The 19,559-nt window shown below is 42.0% G+C and overlaps 1 protein-coding gene across 1 annotated transcript in view; it reads left to right on the plus strand.

Moving 5' to 3' along the window:
* Nucleotides 1-2,377: 2,377 nt before the first annotated feature.
* Nucleotides 2,378-19,559, plus strand: part of CCDC80 (coiled-coil domain containing 80) — a 32,059-nt gene continuing 14,877 nt past the window's right edge. The window contains exons 1-3 of the mRNA XM_019652274.1: nt 2,378-3,304; nt 3,721-5,624; nt 12,670-12,826. Of these exons, the coding sequence (XP_019507819.1) occupies nt 3,732-5,624; nt 12,670-12,826 (2,050 nt within the window). The 5' untranslated portion in view covers nt 2,378-3,304; nt 3,721-3,731. The remainder of the gene's footprint in view (nt 3,305-3,720; nt 5,625-12,669; nt 12,827-19,559) is intronic.

Consider the following 19,559-nt stretch of genomic DNA (forward strand, 5'->3'; position numbering starts at 1 on the left):
TTACAAATAGCTCCCACCTATTCCAGTGTCTCTAAAGCAATTCTGTTGTGCACATTCTGTCCTTTCTTCCCTCCAAATCACTCTGCGACCAATGTCAGACAGTTCCTTGTCAGTGAATTCTTAAATAGTATTTCTGAAAGCTACTTTTGAATTGTATTTCTTTTACCTTTCTTTGACCCAACATAAATCAACATCTCTCTCTCATATCTCTGGCTCTTCTCTCCTAGATAGTTAATGTTTCTTTTTTAGGTTACAGAAAAATTGGAAAGATCTAAATCATGGACTAGAAATTGAGAATCATTACAAACCATATATCATGATGGGCTTCTCCAGAAAGGGGTGGATGCGAACTTGCTCATTGTTCTTATCAGGCATGTGTATGCTGGACTTCCCTGGGGGTCTTCTCTGAGGTCCCAGGGAAGGCTTTAGGCATTGAGATTAAAAAACCCTGAGGACCAGGCACAAGAAGCCCCATTTTGCTAGTGTGTCTGTGTAGGGGGTGGGGAAGCACTGGGGAGACACGGAGGTGGCAGTATTGGGTCCTCTCCCACATATGTGTTTAGCGCGCCATCTAGTGGCTGAATCTCACAGAAGGGAATAAAGCCTGAGGTGCCCCGGAAGACAGGTACAGCTCAAGGTGGGTTGGCTTCCTCCCTAGGTCAAATTCGGATCGCTAAAGTGACAGTATTTCAACCTTACCAGCGCACAGGTGAGGAATGTTGTGTACATGGTTGGGAGGTTGTTGGAAACCATGTGATATTTTAAAGAAAGGATAAAAGACTCTAAGGGCCTATTAAGAAAGGTAAAAAGTACTGTTACACAATTACTCCAGAAAGTAGGATTCTAAAAGTATAACTGCTCTGGTTGGGTAAACAAGTGAGACTCTTCATGAGTATGGGAAACACAAAAAGGAATTCAAGGGAGAGAAAAAAGAGACGGTATGGAAAGAAAATGAAAGTGGGGGCCAGGAGCACAATGTTTTGTAGACACTTCTAAACCTGGGTTCAAATGTCAATGCTACACTTACCACTTGTGTGACAGTACACAATTTATTTAAACTCTCTAAACCTCAGTTTCTCCATCTATAAAATGGGAATAATCCTACCTATCTCCTAGGAGTGCTGTGAAGGTCAGCTAAAGGAATATGTGGAAGTGCTAAGCCCAGAGCCTCCCATGAAAATGCCCCATAAATGGTAGTTGTTATTAGTAGGGAGAAGACAAAAGGAAAAGAAAAGAAGGAAGGGGAAGGCCTTGAAAGGGATAGTGTGGAACACGTTATGATTTGAGAAAGGAAATACCATCTAGGACTGTCCACCAGCATAGGTTTTTGATCAACTGAAGAGGTGAAGCCTATGAGAGGAAAAATCTTTTTTGAGCCTGGTGGGCAGAGGGTCTCTGTCTGAAGCCCACCTTTGTTACTGTAGTTACAAGTGTCTGTGAGGGCTCCACAGGAGGCTCTTTCCCCTTGGCACTCCTTGGTCATCAAGCTGTGGGCTAAGAGCCTTACACTCACACCCGTATAGGTCTTCAATTCAGTGCTGGGAGCTTATGTGAAGGAAAGGCAAATGACCCATTGGAAATGGGCTGACAAAAGAGTAGCAACTAGGGACCAGGTTTTATCCAGTGACAGTAGCCATTTGTGTGGTCTAGTTTACAAGGAGCCTTCTGAGAACTCTGGCTCACCACTGTCTGTGTCAATTAAAACCAACTGAATTCTCTGGGAGAAGCTGTGAGAAATAGCTGTGTAACCTGAGGCACCTTTCCATGCCCTTAAAAGCTGAATCCCCATGACAGATGCAGGAGGTAGACACATATTGCAGCCTTAGTCTCTTCTTTGGAACCTGGTATGGTTATTTCTAAGGACTGCCTATGCCCTCCAGATACCTGAAGCTTTCGGAGAGCAAAATACAGCACTACACCCTTCCCTCCCCCCGCTCCACACCCCCACGCCTCCAAGAAAGGTCTTAGCCTACCATCTCTAGCCAGAGCCCGGAACTGGAGATCATAATGCCCTTCCCCTGATGTAATGGCTGACTGCAGTCTCAGGGGAACTGCAGCCACTGCCTGCATTTCTAACCTTTTACCAGCTTCCTTGTATGCCAAGGAGAAAACTAGGAACAAGAACACAGTAATATGATCTCCAATTAGCATAAAATAAAAACAACCCAGTCATGTTTTCCATGGGCTTTTCCAACCTCAAGCTAAATGCATGCAGCAGGGAGAAAGAGATAAAAATGTATACATGGAACTATAAATATATGTATTGTCTGTATATGTATAGCCAAGTGCCCTGACCCAAAGGAATATCTGTCTCTAGGAAAACCAAGCAGCCAGATGCAGAAATCTGAGCATTTTCCCTTTCCAGGGCACAGTATGAGTACAGACAGGAAGGGAAAGGATCCTGATTACTTGGTATGGAAGGGGTTAAGTCCTCAGCCATCCTATTCTAAAGTGATTTATGATGATGGGTAGTGTTTCAAAACTTTCCCCCACCAAAAGAACAGCCCTCTCCCTCCACACCGGGTCCACTCTCAACGTGCTGAAATGGGAAGGAGGCGGTGTTTTGCTGATCTGTTGAATTCTTAGTGAAGTTTCCTTGATTTCCAGTGGCTGCTGTTGTTTGAGTTTGGTTTGGATCAAAACTGAGGTTGTCCTGGCATTCCTGGGACTGAATCCAGGCAAGAGGAAGAAGAAAAAGAAGAAGGAAAAGAGGAGGAAAAAAAAAGGTGGGGAGAAATAAAGGGAGGAGAGAGGCATAGAAAAAGAAAAAAAAAAAGCCCTTTCAACATCACATTCCTGTGTTTTCCCTCAGCCTGGAAAACATATTAATCCCAGTGCTTTTGCGCTGGGAAACAAAGGGACTAAGCCAGACTGTGAGGGAAAGGGTGATAAGAAGGATCCCGGAACTCTAAAGAGGGAAAAGAGTGAGATTCTGAAATAGCTGGGGCTCCACTTTAAGGGGCATCCTGTCTGTCGGCACAGGGGACTGGCACATACAGACACACAAGACGGAGCAAAAACTACAGAAAAATGGAGATGCAAAGGCTTAAAAGGACAGTTCCTGTCACCTCATCCTACTTGTCAAGAAGGTAAAAAGACACAACCAGAAAAAGAAAAAAAAGAAGAAATCAGCTCAGCCCTCAGGTCAGGACAGGCGACTTTGGGAGCTGGAGCTGCAGCACACCCCAGTTTGCAAAGGAGAAAGAGGGCTGGGAGGAAAAGTATTTCATCTAGGAAACTGTCCTGGGACCACACTTCAGATTGCTTTTTAAACCATCTGCATTCCATCTCCATGAGCCACAATGTAAGTGTGTAATCCTTTGTGTCTTTGGTGTGTTTGTTTCTTTGTTGCTTGTTTGAAGACATGAAATGGGAATGTTGTCATAATTAATATGCTTAGTGTGCATTTTCTCTGGAACATCAGAGTCAGTTGAGAGGGTGCAAGCATGCTGAATGAGGCACTGAGGTGGGTTCCCTGCTAAATGTAACTGTGTCTGCTAAGCGCTGACAAATTACAAGGGGCTTAAAAATTACAAGATCTCATCTTATTTTCCATTCCCTGACCTCCGTCCTTCTTCTCCTCTAACCACCCCTCCCCCCCAACCTTTGGCCAAAATAGAGAAAGAGAAAATGCCCAGTTCTGTTTGCAATTAAACAATTTTCTTCCTTTTTCCCCCCTCCCCCACCCCTTTCGTCTTTTGACTTTGCTGCCTCCCAAAGTGGATTGCACAATGACATGGAGAATGGGACCCAGTTTTACCATGCTGCTGGCAATGTGGTTGGTGTGTGGATCAGAACCCCACCTTCATGCCATGAATAGAGGGAGCCATGGAGGGCGGAAAGCACCTCTGGTTTCTGAAGTCAACAGGAGACCAGCTCGATTTCTGAGGCACACAGGAAAGTCTCGGGGAATTGAGAGAACCACTCTGGAGGAACCCAACCTTCAGCCTCACCAGAGAAGGAGCAGTGTGCCGGTGCTGAGAATAGCTCACGAAAAGGCCGCGCTGGCCCCGCTGGGCATCAATGGGGCCCTGGTGAGATCTGAGCGGAGACCAACAGCCCGGGGCTCTCCCCGTGAGATGGTCCGAGATGAGGGGTCCTCAGCTCGTTCGAGGATGTTGCGCTTCCCGTCTGGGTCCAGCTCTCCCAACATCCTTGCCAGCTTTGCAGGGAAGAATCGTGTGTGGGTCATCTCGGCCCCACACGCCTCAGAAGGCTACTATCGCCTCATGATGAGCCTCCTGAAGGACGACGTGTACTGTGAGCTGGCGGAAAGGCACATCCAGCAGATAGTGCTGTTCCACCAGGCCGGCGAGGAAGGGGGCAAGGTGCGGAGGATCACCAGTGAGGGCCGGGTCCTGGAGCAGCCCCTGGATCCCACCCTCATCCCAAAGCTGATGAGCTTCTTGAAGCTGGAGAAGGGGAAGTTTGGCATGGTGCTGCTGAAGAAGACGCTGCAGGTGGAGGAGCGCTACCCTTACCCCGTCAGGCTGGAGGCCATGTACGAGGTCATCGACCAGGGCCCCATCCGCAGGATAGAGAAGATCAGGCAGAAGGGTTTTGTCCAAAAATGTAAGGCCTCTGGGGTGGAGGGCCAGGTAGTGGATGAGGGAAACAATGGCGGAGGAGCAGGAAGGCCAGGCCTGAGCAGTGAGAAGAGGAAGGAAGACCTGAGGCGAGCACATGTCCCACCCACGAGAGAGAGTCGGGTGAAGGTGCAGAGAAAACCTGCCACCACCACGGCGGCTCCCCCGCCACCTCCTCCTACCCCGAGGGCCACCACCCTGCCTCCTGCTCCAGTGACAACAGTGACTCGGGCCACCTCTAGGGTGGTAACTGTAGCTGCAAGACCTACAACCACCATGGCCTTTCCGACCACCCAGAGGCCCTGGACCCCCCGGGCGCACCCCTCCTCAGATGCCCACAGGCCCCCAACAACAGCTGAGGTGACCACTGCCAGGGGGTCCGTGGCCTCAGAGAATCTCTACCCTCCATCCAGGAAGGAGCAGCACAGAGAGAGGCCACAGGCCACCAGGAGGCCCAGCAAGGCCACCAGCTTCGAGAGTTTCACAGCTGCCCCTCCCACCGCCCCCTCGGAGCACAGCACCAGGTTTGTCGCAGGCCGTTTCCGGGACAACCGCACGGACAAGCGGGAGCATGGCCACCGGGACCCAAATGTGGTCCCAGGCCCTCACAAGCCAGCAAAGGGGAAACCCCCCAAAAAGAAGGCCCAGGACAAAATTCTTAGCAATGAGTATGAGGATAAATATGACCCCAGCCGGCCTACTGCCTCTCAGCTGGAGGAGGAGTTGCAGGTCGGGAATATACCGCCGCCCAAAGCAAAGGAGTCTAAAAAGCACGAAAAGCTTGAGAAAGCTGAGAAGGAGAAAAAAAAAAAGGTGAAGACTGAGAAGGCAGACAAGTTGCTCAAGAATGAAAAGCAAGTGAAGAGGGACAAGGCTGAGAAAAAGAGCAGGCAGGAGAAAGAGAAGAACAAGAAGAAAAAAGCAGGTAAAACAGAGCAGGATGGCTACCTGAAACCCACCACAAAGCACTTCACTCAGAATCCCAAGAAGCTGGTGACTGACTTGCTGGGCTCCTTTGAAGGCAAACGAAGGCTCCTTGTAAGTAATCTTCTCCTTGACATTGTTTTGTGGGCTGAGAGAGGGCGTGTTACTATTTGGTGGTATTTTTTTTCTAAAATCACATTGCTGGATGGCAGAGAGTGTCTCACCCTGTGCTCCATCAAGAAGATCAGGAGGTATGTCAAGGGAAGGTAGCCAGGCCAGTAGCTCCTTTGGCTCAGATGTTCTATAAACCTTTTTCCACATAGACTCACAGAGGCAATGGTCGAGGGACCTTAGACATGAACCCAGGGAAGCGCCGATAGCCAGCTTCTTCCAAACCCATCAGTACCCATCCCGCATTCTTACTCCTTTCTTCCAAGGGATAGTTCTACTTGTTCTTTAGTTCAAAGAATAAAAGAAGAATGGAGGAGATCCTGAAATGGCATGCATTGACTCACTCTGGTCACAAGTTAAGAAAAACGTTTTTCTCTTCATGAGCTTGGGAGCTATAAGCATGTGTATGGGGGAAATAACGAGGTTTCTCTTCTCCCCTCTAATTAGATCTCTATCAACCACTGGAAACCATTTTCCTCTTTGAGGAAAGTAAGGCAGGCTGGGTGCCGAGTGGGCATGACTGGGAGTGGGAAGTTTCCTCGGTGGTGTGACCCTCATGAATGGTTTTAAAACCAGCTGGCTGAAATCTTCTCTGCTGAAAGGCTGCCTCTTCCATCACTGCCCAACTATCAGTAAAAGGCCAGAATGATGGAGTGTGGGGAACTGGGTTAATTGCTCCAATATGCAACACACTAGCGACACAGCTGAACTTGGAGTCCAAATGACAGTTTCCCTGGGACTCTATAAAATGAGCATGAGCATGTGCATGTATGTGTACATAAAAGGAGACAAGCACTTTCACTTGGCCTGTTTCTGAGTGCTACTAGTATTGAGCAAATCCCAGGTCCATTTCAGTAGCTCTCTCCTTTGGCCATTGCTTGCCACCATCCAAAGAACGATAGCAGTTATCTAGTCAAACCCCAGGAAGGCTTTAAACAGGAATAAGCCCCATCTAAACGTAAGGGCAGTTCTCATCGGCAGTGTGAGAATGGCTCCTTCTCTTTTTCATGTCTCCTTCCCCATTCTTTAAGTGCCCTTCCAAGATGTTACCCCTAGCTTCTGCACGCTATCATTTTACTCCAGGCTGTCAAGGAGGAAAAGAATATGATACAATTACTTCCGAGAAAAAGGCTAGTAAATTAACGTTGGGTAATATGAGTCAGGAACGATTCTCTCAGATACCTGGATGGGATGGGGCCATCTCATGTCACTGAGGACAGCATTTATTCTACTGAAGGCACAGGTGACTCCACACTCTGCATCCCACCCCCTACTCCCACCACCAAAGGAGATAAGCATCCTTTGCTCAAGGCATTTCTCAGAAGGTTTTTTAGTTTTTCCAATCTGGCCTAAATTTGGATTAATGATCTGAGCCAGAGCAACTCTGGTGTCCATTTATCTTTAGTGGTTTCAAAAAATTAAACGTTCATTTGAAATGTTATTCAGAGCAGAGTGTCTTGTGGTATTTATCATGGGTGGGGGCATGTCCCCAAATTCTCTTAGCTATTGAATCAATAGTGTATTTATGTATTAGAACAAAGCCTAAGTTTTGATTGATTCTACAAGTGTGTGTGTGTGTGTGTGTTTGTGTGTTTTATTTTTTGTATGTTGTTACTTGTTTTTAAACAGAGCCTTAAAGTAACTATATAAACTTAGGTTAGCAAAGGTTAGGCTATCTATAGAGTAGTTTAACAGCTCCTTAGTTATTCCCAGTGTACATAAATTTAAATGGGAATGTTCCAGTCAGCACCAAAAGAATCACTGATTTCAGAGTAGAACTCTGCCTGGTACTTGAGTGTTTGCTAGAGAACCCGTGAGGGAAAACTGCTCTCCTTGGGCTGTGGGAAAACATTAGTAGTGTGCTCCATTGCTCTCTTCCTAAGTCCCTGGGACTTTGTCCAGCCTGCTTAAAGCACATCAGCCAACCCTGGCCATTTAGCCAACAAGCAGGCAAAGTGTTCCTCGTGGTCAGGTTTTAACCAGAGGAAAAATAATCATGGGTAAAATGTCAGAATTGTAATTGTGCACTGACCTGGTAAATACTTCCATTAACCCTAGTTTGTGAGTTAAAAGAAAAGGGTTTTCATACGGTATCCCTGATATTAGTCGTGCTTTTTATTTCTCTCTTTGTCTCCACTCCCTTAGAGGGATTTGAAAGCCCAGCTGGGTCTTTTCTGCTTCTAACAGTATCTCTGATCATAAATTTCTAGCAAACGAAACTCAAATGACAGCTTCTGCTGATGTCATGTGAGGCAAAACAGAAACCAGCTGGGATTGCTCATGGCAGTGTTGCTCTTGGGGGCTGCTGCGTGAACCAGGTTGGTTATTAAAAAGAAAGTACCAACAAGAGGCGTTTCCATCTTGCAATCCCACGTGTGCCCAGCCGATAATCAGATCAGCCATGTGTTTTCTGAAAAGCTAATGATATCCAAAATAAGAATGGATTAGGAAAAAAAAACAAGATGAAATAAACATGATAACAATATTAAAAGATGGAGAGAAAAGAATCTTTCTGACCAGAGAGGAGAACTTTGGTTCTGGGTGAAAGACCTAGTTGGGGCCATTTATCATTTTCTCCCCCTCAAACATGGCTCATGTTATTCAGGAAGTTCAGTGATTCAATTAATATTCATTAAGGCTTAGCATCCTCCAAGCTGTTACAGTACAGCTGACAATGTATACCTCCAACTGGCCTCAGCCTAACCCAGTGTTCTCGAACTGAAATGAGGTTTGCATTCCAAGAAAGTGTGCAGGTCTTTTAGCTCATCTTTCCAGTTTTTCAGTAACCTGGTGCCCAACTACAATTTGTTATAAGCCCTCTGTTATTTTGCGTTTATTCATGTCATTCTTTAGATGGGAAAACATCACGTAACCTCTACCTAACCAGTTACTTAGAGAAACACTGGCAGCAATGGTAGGTTGTGGTTGACTGCACAGTGTCCTAAAGCCCTTCACAGGAGTCGCAGGAGGAGCCAGGTGTCCTGTTTTTAGGTCAGAGGTCAATCCTTCAAACCCCCTGTCTGTCAGGAAAACAGAACACGTCCTGCCAGGGGCTTTTGCCAAGATTGTGTGGGTTAATCCCATGAAGAGGAACTTATTAACTCCATTTTATAGACAAGGAAATAGAAGCTTAGAGAGGTTGAGAAGTTTCTCAAGGTGTATAGCTAATATGTGGCAAAGCCAGAATTAGAACTCAGGTCTGTTTGATTTTAAAGCTCATGCTCAAGCCACTCCCCCCACATTCTGCCTTCCTGTGGGTGTGAATATGGGGTACATGCCATAAAGTAAAGGGAAAACTGATCAATTATCCTGTTACATAATCAATGAAAGCATTGAAAAATTCATTTTCAACCTGGAATTACTCAGATAAATGGTAAGATATATCAGTTGTCAATATTTTGTGCTGAGCACAGATGTAGAGTTTCTGCTTTTAATACCCAGCTAGTTCTCTGCACCTCAACTCTCTGGCTTTCCCAGCAGTTAGTCAGGAGCAATGTCCCAGTTATTGAATCCCAGTTAACCTAATCCCTCAGGCTGATTGATGTCAGTCTGGGGTGACAATGCTGAGAATATAGATAAGCTGTTTATCACTTAAACGTTGAACTATGTGGATTATAGCTGACAAGCTGTTGTTTTGTGTCCTGAGATCTACCTATTTGTCAAGAGGCCTCATTAGTGCTGAATTACAGAGATTCAAGTTTCAGTTTAAGCATCCTTTGGAGACTGAATCTCCGGTAATTCAAGTGAGTTAATACTTTCAGCCTTATTTCAAAAATATGGGTATTGGGACAGCAATCTACTTATTTGATTTAATTTTAGAAAAGGATATAAAGCTCTGTTTTACTAAGGCAGACTACTAGCTTGAATGTTATTTTTCAGAATCTGTAAAAATCTAGTGTTTTGAGCCTAACATAGTATGTAGAATAATCTGAGACTTAAAATACTTTCCCCCTAGCATTTCCCATTCCTGTTTGCTCCCTTTATTTATGCAAACTGGCTTCATTATACTCTTGAGGCTCCTTGTGCCAACACGCTGGGAACAGAAACGTAAAAAAGAACCACAACCCAATTCTAAATTCATGAGACGTGCCCTGATTTATTGCCACCAAACTGGGAAGAGGCCAAGTACCAGACAATAATGTTTACTGAGGAGTTCTAGGATGCTCTTTTTAGGAAAAGGGCATTGGAAATGGTTACCATTTTAAATACTGTTTGAAATACTGCCAAACTAGAAAATAAATGGGACAGAGGTATCGATACACAGGGAAAGAGTCCCTGAAATATGTTCAGAGGATCAGCTTCTTCTACTTTCCCTGATGCAAACTTGAGGAACAGAGTATGTGGCGGGGGACCATTGTGTTCCTGAGTCCCTTCCCTTCCCTCTCCTCTGGCTGAGTGATCCATGTAACCTGAGGGACGTGGGCCAGTGTTTGTTCTCCTACCATATGCACAGCAGTGGAAGGGGCTAGGGCTTCCGTGCTTTGAAGAACTTACACTCTAGCTGGGGAAGTGTGACATACACATAAAATATAATAGTAAATCAAGGAAATACATAAATTCCAAGTGAGCAGTACAGACTATAAGAACAGTAATTAAAGGGAAGAAGTGGTCATTGAGGGCTAGAAAAGACTTTAAGGAGGATGCTGCATTTGAAGAATGACTCAGATTCAGATATATTGGAGGGGAGGGGAGTGGAGGGCTTTCTAGATGGGAGGGATCATATGAGCCAAGGCAGAGGAAGGAATGTGGGTGAACTATTCAGAGGTGATAGACATGTATGGTACTCAGGGGCACACAGCCTTACACACATATATTTATTTATTTGTGCTCAATTCTCACTACTTTAGGAGGCTGTCAGGAAAGTTGTTTCATTATAAAGATGAGAAAGCTAGGGTTCATAAGGTTCCATGGCCTTGTCAAGGCTACATGATTACCAGGGGTTGAACAAGGATTAAAATGCAGGCCCTTGAACTCTGACTATAATCACCCTTTCTCTGTGCCACCGTGCCAAGGTTCCTTTCATTTCACAATTTAGAATAGTCTGGCTACATGGTAAAGAGGTCACATAAGGGAAAGGAAGAGTAAAGATTAGCAAGAGAGACCCTGAGATCAGATCATTGAATGCCAGAAGCTAAGGAATCAGTCATGCAAAATAAATGTCACCTCATGGTGAGTTAAGCCATCCTTGGGCAAAGGTCTCAAGGTGAAAATAAACATGAGGGCTCTTTATATATTTAAGTGTGATTCCCACTGGGCCTAAGACTACCATGTTCAGAGATACTGAGAGAAGCTTTGAGGCAAGGGAGGATGAGGTTCTGTATGATTATATATTGTCTGAAATTCTTAATTATGTACAAGGGGAAGAAAAAGATCAAAGGGAGTTTGAGAGCGCTTGAAATCCTGTTATCAGTATGCTCATGGACTTTAAGGGTTCATGGCAAAGTATGCGATGAATGAAATAGAGTCTCTGTATGGATTTGAAGTTACAGAGGCAGGTAATTATCAGTCATTTAGCATCTTGGCAGCTGTGCCCTAGAGACACTTCTAAATATATTCTAAATATGGGTTTAGCCTTCATTTAGAATAGGGAGTCCAAAGTCATTACCAGTAAATCTTATCTGGTTTTTACTATTTTGTGTCCTCATTTAAACATTCATTTTATCTATTTCAAAGTAGTATGTTTGTGAGCAAAGTATAGCCAGAAAGAAAAACATAAAACATATCAACTGAAAATAAAACTCCAAGATTTGGGCTACCATAAAAATGAAAAGAAATATTTTCAAATGTCATATAGCTAATTAAAAACTAACAAACAAACCAAAAATAGCATTACCATCTCTTTTTATAGCCACCTTAAATCCTTTTTTAAGGCTAAATATGAATCAATGAATACATTTGAGGAAATTTATTTTTCCTCTTGGGAAATTACATTTCTAAAACAAGTATTTCCTAACCACTTTGTCCATCTGAACAGGCATATAAACACAAATTCAAAAAGAAATGAAATCATGTCTACTTAAAATAAATAACGATCTGAGAAAAAAAATAACTTCATCCCAGAAAATCTTTGTTAACATTCTGCTCAAAAGCTATTGAACACATCTTGATTTCTATGAGGAATGGTATTTTGTCAAGCATAGAGAATTCTTAGAAGGGAAAGCCTGCAGGAAGCATAAACACATCTCTGACAGAGAAAAATAAACAGCAGGATCGAGTTGGGACCAGGTTTATTAACCATTTTGAGAAAGAATTTGGAAGAGGTTATAGCATGGTGACTTCCCTCTGAAAAATGCCAAGCTAACAGTGACAGACTTCAGAATTATAAGATTAGATGGGTAAGTAAAAAAGTGGCTGATAAATTTGAATGTAGTCAAATGCGAGAACATGTATAGAGGCTGGCCTCTGAGCCCAATGAGAGTCAGCAAAGGATGAATAGACAATGTTCACTGCAGACATCAGCCACCCAGAGTGCTCAAGGCCTGGCTGTGAAACTCTCTCAACCCTGTGAGACATGAAATAAGCGTAGTAACCACTCAATGCATGAATATCTGAGCAGCCATGAAGATCAAAATGAGGGAAGGAAGATAGCATTTATTGAACAGGTTTTCCATGCCAAGTATTGATGCAATAGCCTTAACAAAATAAATATTCTTGTGCAGAGTTCACAAATGAGAAAACCAAGACACATGACTAGTAAAAAAGGTAAATAATGGAAATGAATAGAAAACTGAAAGTTGTTTGAAACCATTAAAAAAAAAAAAGTCCTATCCAAATGGTCCTTTTATGGCCCTGATTATGCTAAATGTCTAACAAAACCGTTTAGTGTAGTTCAGTTTAGCTTAATAGCTTAACTTAGTATAGTTTGATTTAGTTTAGGTGTCGATCACTACAAGCCCCACGCCCCCATTCAAAATCATCCCTTTGGATTTTGCTTCAGTGTGAAACTATCACCATTAATTAACATTTGCTTGCCTTCACTCACCTCCAGCTGATCACCACTCCTAAGGCTGAGAACAACATGTATGTGCAACAGCGAGATGAATATCTGGAAAGTTTCTGCAAGATGGCCACCAGGAAAATCTCCGTGATCACCATCTTTGGTCCTGTCAACAACAGCTCCATGAAAATCGACCACTTCCAGCTAGGTTCTCTTAAGTATTTTCATGTTATTATTGTTTTTCTCATAGCTAAGGTGGGACAAACTTTATGGGAGAGGTAGGTAGGGAATCAAAAGGAAAATTCAGATATCCAGAGGTCTCTTTCTTTGTGGTACCAAGTGTCAGTCTGCTTTTCTATTTACATAACCATTCCAGCTGGTGCTGGCTTAAGTTTTTGGCACTTTAAAATGAAAAATATGCAAGTACCCTATGGTTTGAAAGTCAGTATGGTAGAGAAGAAAGAGAGAAGTAATACGCTAGGGGGAGAACCAGAGAGGCATTCAGACACTTTCTTCTGGACTTCGAGCCTGCTTGCCAGTGAGCAACACCATTTGATCTTCCTGGGGCCTTTATGCTACAGGCGACTCACTGATACATGGGGACCTGCCAGGTCCTTGGAAATACTTGACTCTGGCAAGGCTGGGAGGGAATTAACAAGGGCTGAAAGAAGCTGTTAAGACAAATGAAAAGTCACTGAAAATGTGGACTGAACTGTGCCCAAGTCCTTTTGGAGAGCAGAAGAATTTGGCTGAATGTGGAGTTTTCACAATTTTTCATATTAATGATGCGTGTGAGGCTCTTGAGGCGTACAGCTCAGCATTGGGCAACTGAGATCTAACTCACTGCAGTTCTCCTGGGGCCATTGCAAGACTTTCTGTGAGTAGTTAAGTTTCATAGTCAGAAGCCCCAAATTTGACCCACCCATTTCTTTTATGATTATTACATCTCTAGGGCTTTTTTTCAAACTTTATTTATTACATGAATTCTCTACATTTTTATTCTCATTTTAACTATAATGAAAATCCTTCATATTCCACCATTTGCATAGTCTGCATGTTTTTCATAAAATATATTATACCTGAAAGCATCTGAAAAATAAAACATTTTCACCATTACTTAACATTTAACTTCAATACATGTAATACATTGTTTCGCAGATTTTTCTGTCGTGTGATCTTGGTATAATTGAACACATATCAGTTGTAATTATGTCATGATAATGTCAATTTGATTTTTAATATGGTCTAGCCTTCTAAATCGTATTTCTTACATGAGATCTACCCTCTTAACTAATTTTTAAGCACACAATACAGTGTTGTTAACTATAGGTACATGTTGTACAGCAGGTCTCTAGAATTTATTCAGGTATGAAGATTCAGTTATGCATTCCCTAGTTTTATTAGCCTGCCTTCTCCTGACATAGCTCCAAAGGAAAATAAATAGCATCTTTTCCAATGTCCCATTATCAGTTATTGTGGAATGGTGATTGGTGTGTGGATGTTTGGAAGGGGGAACAACATCAACAAAAGAGTGTCCTTACCTTAACCAAAATAATAATAATCATACAAACAAAAGACACAAAAAAAGTTCTGGAGTCAAATAAACCACTTCAAAACCACAGTCACAACTTGTTTATTGTGTGACTTACTTCCTAAGTCTCAGCTCAGAACACAGTTATATGTATTTCACAGCCTACGGTAAAGATTTAATAAGATAATGCATATAAATATCTGTCATGTAATATGTACTATTATTGTGGTCACCATCGCCACCATTTGTTCTGGCAGGCACCTGGAGATCGGTGAGCTGTCACAGGGGCTACAGCCCCTATAATTGAAAACCACTTGTAATTAACCAACTGCTAATTAGAAAATGTTGACAGTGAACCCTCACAACTGCTGTTCAAGGTCAGGCTGCATTACTATTGCTGGTGATAATTCTACAAAGCCACATGTTCAGTGGTTAACTGGGATTCAACTATTTGCTTCCTGGATTTTCAAATAGTAGCATGACTTGAGTCAGTGAGTTCAATTATAATCCAGATGTCTAGAGAGGAAGTAGGTATTGAAACCAGTGCAGAAACGGGCTCTGGCTGGTGATGAAAGCTCTCCTTCACCAGGTGTTCCTGGTGTCAAATGTGTTACCCACCAACTCTCACACAAAGAATTCTCATTCCTTATTTCAGGGAAGTTTGGAAAAATCATTATATCTCCCACCTCAACCTCTATACAGTTCCAACTGTTATAAGCATCTGGTGCTGCCTTGGCAAAATTTTAGCATTAATCCTGCTGTTTTGTAGACATCTGGATTAAATATGAACTGTAAAGGGACTGAGGTTTGTTTTTTTTCTCTACTAGAAATCAGGTATTGTGACTTGGGTGTTTGCCTCTCACTGAATGGCAGCTTGGGCATGATTGGGGGGGCCTTTTATCTTGTTCCTCATCTAATTCCTGGAAGGCCTTTCTGTCCTTGTGTCATGTCCCAGGTTGCCCTTATGGGAAAGGCTGTAGTACTTTCAACCAAGACTGGGAATCAGCCATGGGAAAATAGGAATTGGCATTCTTCACGGTCTCAGTGAACCGAACTCCAGCCTTGACCGATTTTCAGCTGGAAATCTATCAGATGGCCTTACTTTCCTTAAAAATAAATCAAGCACTCTCTACTCTTTCAGATTTCACTGGGCCTTAAAAACAGAAGCCCAAATCCAACTATAGTATGGGCTGTCCTCCCAGCTGGTCCATCTTGTTAAGTGTGTTTGAACTATAGATGATGGACCTACAAATATCAGGAAACTTACCTGAAGATTTCAGGCATTACCTAACAAAAGTTGTTCATGCTTGAACAAATTCTAATGCAGAATAATAAGCCTACCCGGTTTTGCCAACCCAGAGTGTATTATACGGGAGGGTTTAGAATGACCTGACACATAAAGGTATTCTTAACTGTTAGTGGTGTTTAGAATGTTGATCTAGGATAGGAATATTGGTGTATATGTCAAGAGAATGGATTATAGACAAAGTTTATCAGGTAGGAAGAAATTGCTGGCTAAAGGCACTTTTGCAGAATGGAAATAGAAATGAAGAGGAAATGCAGCAAGCACATTTTTTTGTTTTTTTTTTTAGCAAAATAGAAGAGTTTGAGGGTAAGTGATAAAAGAGGAGGAGAAAAAGTTGATGGAGGTGGAATGTGGCAACCAGGAGAAAAATTATTAATGCCCTATTCATATGAGTAAGGAATTCATAGGTAAATTTCTAAAAAAAAATTTTATAAGTGAATGTGATAGAATATGTTCAGCCTAAAATACTCTCTATCTCTGCTGAAGAGAATTGTTTCTATGGACAAAGCTCATGACTATCAGGACCCAAAACAATGCAAAAATGCTGCGTTCCCTCAAGAACACCTGAAAAATTGACCCTTTGCTCCAATTCCTCCTTTCATCAGTGGTGACAATGTCTGGCAGCTGCATCTCTAGGCCCTGCCACCCTGTGCTGGGAGGAAGGCTGGGTGGGAGATCAGATTTCCAGACACTGGCTAGAGTGTTCCTCTCTGTTTATTTAGTCTTTGATTATCAATCATTCTATGCACTAGAGGCTAGAAAGCCTGTACCCTAACTTGTTCAGCCATCCCATTCCACTGCCTTTGCTGCCTCTGACATCAAATGTATCAGTGTCAAGATTAGCCCATGATAATCAAGGGGTGTAAAGTGCCTGATAGGTCAAATGTACAAAACAAGTATTTAAAGAATGTGGTGGAAGGATAAGCTCTTCCAGTTGCAGTCATCAGAGGAGGTATTGTAAATATCAGAGGATTTTGAAAAGTGAATTGAAGGGAAACTGAGTTGATTTTTTGGTAGGTGATGACTCTATCAAGGTACTTTTTGTTTTTATTTAATTTTTTAAAAGAAATTATACATTTTTTGGATTCCAAAGTCAGAGCTGCATAAAAAGGTATACCCGGACAAGTCTTACTCACATTTCTGGGGCTTTTACCCTGTTACTCTGCTCCCATAGGTATTTTTATGATTTCTTGTTTGTTTGTATAGTGCTTCTTTATGAGAATACAAATAAATATAAATACCTATATTCCCCTTCTTTTTATACAAAATATAATATATTGTATATACAATTGTGCACTTTGCTTTCTTCACTTAAATATACTTCCTGGAGATCTTTCTTATGAGTATAATAGAGATCTTTCACAATTTTTATTAAGCCATTGTGAGATTCTACCATAGTGTATTTAACCAGCCTCCTTATTGATAAACATTTGGATTGTTTTTAGTATTTCATTATTTTTATCTTTCGTCTATCTTTGGTATCTTTATAGTAGATTCTTAGAAGTAGGGTTATTGGACCAAATGGAAAATGTATCTAGTTTTGTTAGATATCGTTAGATTTCTCTCCATACAAGTTGTATCATTTTGCAATCCCACCAGCAATGTATAAGTGTCTGTTTCCCCCAAAACACTCCAACAGAGTGCGTGATCAAACTTGTGAATGGTTTCAGCCAACATGGTATGTGAAAAATGGTATCTTAGTGTAGTGTAGTGTTAGGTTGCATTTCTCTTTTTATGAGTATGACTGAATATCTTGTCATATAGTTAAGGAGCATTTGTATTTCATTTTTAGTTTCCTTTGCCCATTTTTCTATTGGGTTGTTGGTCTTTTAAGTCTCAATTTATAGCTACTCTTTATAATATGAATAAGAATCAGACTCCCAGGTCCTCTCCCCACTCCAAGAGACTGACTCAGTTTAGGGATGGAGTCCAGGAATCTCTTTTCAAAACTGTTGCTCAAGTGATTTTGATCTGCAGCTAGGTTTGATCTAGAGCAGAAGGTTGGGCGTAGGATATAAGGGAAGACAGGGCTAGAAATGTAGTTTGACACCACAGTTTAAAGAATTTCAAATACCAGGACAAAGAATTCAAACTTTATTTGGTAAACCATGTGAAGTCAACTAGAGATATCAGAATATATTTTTCAAATACATTTTAAATAACTTTGAAGGTTTGGTAAAGTTAATGGATGGGATAGAAAAGTACCTGGAAGGACATAGTCTTCATAGATAGGGCAAGTTGCTCTTTCTAGGGACCAAGTGACAGCAGCAGCTTTATGACCAGGATTGGCCAGGTTAGTTCCTCCCTATCTCTGCCACCCAGTCACCCACCCCACAATGGCATGGTAGGCAGGCAAACCACCCACTCATAGAGTAAGAGAGGAGACAGTGGATCAACCACAAAGTCATTTAAACTGATCAGTTTCCAATTAAAAAGAAGTAAATCCCATAGCTGAAGGCCAAGGTTATCCTAACTGAAATAACCTACGACAGATTGCTCAGGAATTCAGGGAATAGTTTTGAGATGAAACCAATCAGCCTGTGCTGGAGTCTTTCCCTCCAGGTTTTTCCAAGTACAACACAAATTTTTGGCTTGTATTGACTTCTTGAATAAGATAGTTATATTTTAAATGACTTATAAATTTGTTTTATTTGTATTGTATGTTATCCCAGGACAGAGTTTATAAAGGTATGGTGGTGAACGGTGCAGCAGAGTGAATGACATTCAAGAGACCAGAATGTCAAAGGGAAATAGGATTTACTCCCAGGTCCCAGAGAGGAAACTGCAGCATGTTTTGCAGGGACATAGGAGGAATAGCAGGTTTGGGTCAGGAAGCAGAAGCAAGAGTGAGGAGAGAGCCCAGGTCATTGTCTTTATTGGGGTTTCCAAGGGAAAGGTAAGGCTGGGGAATGTGAACAGCTTCATGTTAGCTGGTTTGAATAATTTCAGCAGGCTTTGGGCTATAGCGATGGTCCTGGCTGCTTGGTACCTGGCCCTGGGATGATTAAAGCAGAGGAATATTGTCTCCTGGGGTCCATGGGCCAGGGGGTGGGGTTAGGGCTCTAGGTTGGTTAGTTTGCATTTCAAAGACCTGCTTTTGGCTGAGCCCTTTGCTGTCTCTAAGAATTGGCTAGCCCAGAGAGGGACAGTCTTTCTCCAGCCAGAAAGGTTTTTTTTTTTTTTTTTAAGATTTTTTTTTGGGAATTGGGGGGATGGGAAAAGTGCTGGGGAATTGGGGGAAGTGTCACTGGCCCTCATATGTGGGATCTGAACCGGGGCCCTCTGGCATCCCAAGCGAGTTCTTAACCATCGCGCCACTCGGCCGGCCCTGTTTTGTTTTGTTTTGTTTTGTTTTGTTTTTAAGTTGTCAAAACATCATAATATACAGAAAATAAAAAATATATATGACTAATACAATTATAAGATCTCATACATGAAAACCCAGATTTAGAAAATAAACATATATGATGTGTTTTCTTTTTTTTAGAGATGATTTATTTATTTAGTAATTATATGACAAATACAGAGGGTGCCACAAAAAGTATACATTTTTTTATGATTTAAAAAAAGTGTTAATTATTGTTCATCTTTTTTTTAAATTAAAGTTTATTGGGATGACAATGGTTAGTAAAGTTACATATGTTTCAAGTGTACAATTCTGTAATACATCATCTATATATCATGTTGTGTGTTCACCACCCAGGGTCAGTTCTCCTTCCATCACCATATATTTGATCCCGTTTACCTTCATCCACCACCCCTCTGCCCTCTTACCCTCAGGTAACCACTAAACTATTGTGTATGTCTATCAGTTTTTGTTTATTTGCTTGTTTATCTTGTTCCATTGTTCTTTCAGTTTTATATCGCACATACCAGTGAAGGCATATGGTTCTCAATTTTTTCTGTCTGACTTATATCACTTAGCATAATAATCTCAAGATCCATCCATGTTGTCACAAATGGCACTATTTCTTGAATTATGCTTAGATTGGCTGTGTTTGGGGGTCACAAGAGAAAAGAAAATATAAGGGTTTGATGATGGGTTTTCTATGCAGACCAGAATTACTCACCTTCTTTACTCTATCCCTCATACCCTCCTTTTTC

The sequence above is a fragment of the Hipposideros armiger genome, unplaced genomic scaffold (genome assembly GCF_001890085.2).
Source record: "Hipposideros armiger isolate ML-2016 unplaced genomic scaffold, ASM189008v1 scaffold_176, whole genome shotgun sequence".
NCBI lineage: Eukaryota > Metazoa > Chordata > Mammalia > Chiroptera > Hipposideridae > Hipposideros > Hipposideros armiger.